Source organism: Eimeria tenella, genomic scaffold (genome assembly GCF_000499545.2).
Source record: "Eimeria tenella Houghton genomic scaffold, Eth_scaff1055, whole genome shotgun sequence".
Taxonomy (NCBI): Eukaryota; Apicomplexa; class Conoidasida; order Eucoccidiorida; family Eimeriidae; genus Eimeria; species Eimeria tenella.
Genome location: NW_013543529.1, coordinates 1 through 3,782, shown reverse-complemented (window position 1 = coordinate 3,782; position 3,782 = coordinate 1). Strand labels below are relative to the sequence as shown.

General features: G+C 41.5%; 1 protein-coding gene across 1 annotated transcript; it reads left to right on the top strand.

Annotated features, from left to right (window-relative positions):
• Window positions 1-780: 780 nt before the first annotated feature.
• Window positions 781-3,551, top strand: ETH_00009750 (3',5'-cyclic nucleotide phosphodiesterase, related; the record flags this gene model as incomplete). The annotated part of the gene is made up of 3 exons (XM_013378821.1): window positions 781-956; window positions 1,834-1,938; window positions 3,512-3,551. 3 exons carry the CDS (start codon window positions 781-783, stop codon window positions 3,549-3,551), a joined length of 321 nt encoding a protein of 106 aa, XP_013234275.1.
• Window positions 3,552-3,782: the final 231 nt, after the last annotated feature.

The following is a 3,782-nucleotide window of genomic DNA, read 5'->3' as shown; positions in this document are numbered from 1 at the left end:
GCAGCAGCAGCAGCAGCAGCAGCAGCGGCAGGGGCGGCTGGCGAGCCGCAGCAGCACGCTGAGCAGCGCGAGCCTGCGGGGCCCCACAGCAGCAGCAGCAGAGCAGCTGCTGCAGCCCTTCCCGCTGGCCTTCAGCAGCAAAGAACTGGAAGACTTGTTTGCTCTGAACGTGAACTTGTGGCTGCAGCTGCGGCTGCTGCCAATGGGTTTGCTGCTGCTGCTGCTGACGCTGGCCATGTGGCCGCTGCTCGCCTGGAGCTTCGACCAGCAGCAAGCTTTTAATCATTCCAACTCAATTGGAATTATGTTTAATGCAGCAATGGCAATAACCCTTCTTGCTTCCGTCGCGCTTGCTGCTGCTGCTTGCCTGCCTGCTGCCAAAACCCTCGCCGAGCACCTCACCAACGCCGCCGCCTTCCTCGTCCGCAGGGTTTAGGGTTTAGGGTTTAGGGTTTGGGGTTTGGGGTTTGGGGTTTGGGGTTTGGGGTTTGGGGGCTGCGGGCGGGGTTGGGTGCGTTTTAGGGCGCGGGCGGGATCTGCCCGGGACACTGTCCTGCTGCTGCTGCTGCTGCTGCTGCTGCTGCTGCTGCTGCTGCTGCTGCTGCTGCTGCTTTTGTTTCCTCTGCTTCTGCTGCGCCGCTCCCCGCTGCTGCTGCTGCTGCTGCTGCTGCTGCACGCGGTTGCTGGCTCCTGCTGCGGGACCTGGACTCACGGCCTGCTGCTCCCCCGCCGCCGCTGCTGCTGCTGCTGCTGCTGCTGCTGCTGCTGCTGCTGCTGCAGCTGGTGACGATGTGGGGCGTGTGGAACAGCGTGGCGAGCTACAGACTGGAGGAAAACAGAGAAGAAGGAGACTTTTTGTCGACAGAAGAAAACACAGCTTTGGAAGCCTGCACAGCTCTTTCTTATCTTTTTGGCTTTTTGCCTGTTGTTATTCTCGACGTTGTGCTGCCTTCGAGGTGCCTTTTTGTTATTTATTTATTTATTATTTATTTATTATATATTTATTAGTTATTTACTGTTTGTCGTTTATTTGGTATTTGTTTACTATTTGTCGTTTAGTTTTTTGTTTTTGTTTACTATTTGTTTACTGTTTATTTGCCATTTATTTGTTATTTATTTGTCATTTGTTTGTTATTTATTTGTTGTTTGTTTATTTGTTACTTACTTGTTTTTTTATTTGTTATTTATTTATTGTTTGGTTGGTTGGTTGTTGGTTGGTTGGTTGAGTTTGTTTGGTTTTATTTGAGTTTTTGTTTGTTCTGTTTTGTTTGATTTGAGTTTTTGTTTGTTTTGTTTAATTGCATCTTTTTGGGATTTGTTTGGTTTAATTTGATGTTTTATAATTTTGTTTTATTTAGTTTGATGCTTTTATTGTTTTTGGCATTCAAAGTTTCAATTTGATTTGTTTGTAATTTATTTATTGAAATCTTTATTACTTATTCAAGTTTAAATGCTTTTATTTTATTTTATTATTTCTTTTCAAACTCTTTATTCTATTTGATTGTTTCTTTTCAAACGTTTTATTTATTTATTTTGATATCTTTATTCACTTTAATTGTCTTCTATTAAAACATTTTATTCAATTTAGCTAAACCATTTAAATCACTAAGAATATATTTTTAAAAATATCTTTCTAAAATAATCTTTCTTAAGAATATTTTTTTTTGGTTTGTTTCTAATTCGATGAATTTGAATCCTAAACTTCTGAAACTTGGCTCTAAAAAATCCTTAATCAAATAAACAAGCAAATAAATAAATAAATAAATGATTTATTTATTTATTTATTTATTTATTTATTTATTTATTTATTTATTTATTTATTTATTTATTTAGGACAAAATACTCGTGGGTAACTCATCTTTCCTTTTTGGGGACAAGTGCCGCCACAATAATTGTCCGGGGCGTTTTAAACCCCCGTTTTATTGCGCCTTCTTTCGTGTAAGTTTAATTAATTAAATTAAATTAATTTAATTAATTTAGTTTAATTTATTTAATTAACTTAATTAATTTAATTTAGTTAATTTAATTAATTTAATTAATTAATTACTCCAATTTGGTTGATTTGGTTTAATTGTTTTGTGTTTGATTTGATTTAATTTGTTTTTTTCAGTTTTGGGTTTTTTGGCTGGTGATTACAGAATGCAGAGAAAGATGCAAAAGTTGATTCTGTTTTTTTGTTTTTTATTCCATTTTAATTCTTCTTTTATTCTTTTATTCTTTTTAATTTCCCTGATTTCTTCAAATTCTTTTTATTTCTTCTTTATTTCTTTTTATTTCTTTTTATTTCTTTTTATTTCTCTTTTTTATTTTTTTTAATTCGTTCAAGTCCGTTTATTTGAGTTTGTTTGACTTAGTTTGGTGGCCTACTTGACCTGTTAGTTTTATTTAAGTATTTTATTTCTTTTCTTTAAATTTAATTTAATTTGATTTAATTTAATTTAATCTAATTCAATGTATTTGTTTTATTTAATTGTTTCAATTTATTGAATTTGATTACTTTTAATTCATTCTTTACTTTATCAACCCCTCCATCCCCAATCACCACTATCTATATGCCCATTTATTTATTTAAAATTAATTAATTAATCCTTTGTTTATTTATTATTTATTTATTTATTTATTTATTTATTTATTTATTTATTTTTGTTTCAGGATAATCAGAGTGGTGACATATTTCGTCTTGTCTCTTTTCCTCTTCTTGGGCCGCTACGCAGCGGAAATCCATTTGAGGCAAACTTTTCTTGGCTGGCTGGTAAACCCTAAACCCTAAACCCTGAGTCCTAAACGCTAAACCCTCGGGGGTGATAAACCCTCAGGCCTGGCTCGGGGGGTTGGGATGGGTAAAGGCGCTAGTTGCAAGTAAAAGGCGTTTTTTGCAAACCCTAAACCCTAAACCCTAGATGTGGGTGTATTAGACCTAAACCCTTCTCAAAACCCTTAACCCTCTTTACTCCCAGCTAGCTACCACCCAAGTAGCTAGCTAGCTAGCTCGCTAGCTAGCCACCCAGCTAGCAACCACCCAGCTAGCTAGCTAGCTAGCAAGCTACCACCCAGCTAGCTGGATACCATATAGCTACCTAGCTAGCTACCGCCCAGCTAGCTAGCTACCACCCACCCAGCTAGCTGGCTAGCTAGCTAGCACCCAGCTAGCTAGCTACTACCACCCATCTAGCTAGCTAGCTAGCATCCAGCTGGCTAGCTAGCTGGTACCCAGTTAGCTAGCTATCTAGCTACCACCCAGCTAGCTCGCCGCCCAACTAGCTAGCTAGCTACCGCCCAGCTAGCCAGCTAGCTAGTCAGCACCCAGCTAGCTAGCTAGCTAGCTAGCCAGCTAGCCAGCTCGCTATCCCCCAGCTGGCTCGCGAGCTAGCCAGCTCGCTATCCCCCAGCTAGCTAGCCAGCAGCCAGCCAGCCAGCCAGCCAGCCAGCTAGCTAGCTAGCTAGCCAGCTAGCTAGCCAGCTAGCTAGCTAGCTAGCTAGCTGGCTAGCCAGGGGGTTGGGCTGCGCGCAGGACACGCGGCGGCGGGTGGACCGGCTGGAGTCGGACTTGAAGCGGCAACGGACGCGGGGCGGAGCAGCAACTTCAGTGGAGCATTTATTTCATTTGCTGCGGCAGGTGCAGGAGCTGAACGAAGCTGCTGTTGCTGCTGCTGCTGCTGCTGCAGCGGGGGAGCTGCGCGGGCAGCTGCAGGAGGCGCGGCTGCTGCTGCAGCAGTGCCTCTCCATTCTCTGCACCAACACCAACCTTTATGCTGTCAAGTTTGGTCCAATTGAAAGTCAAC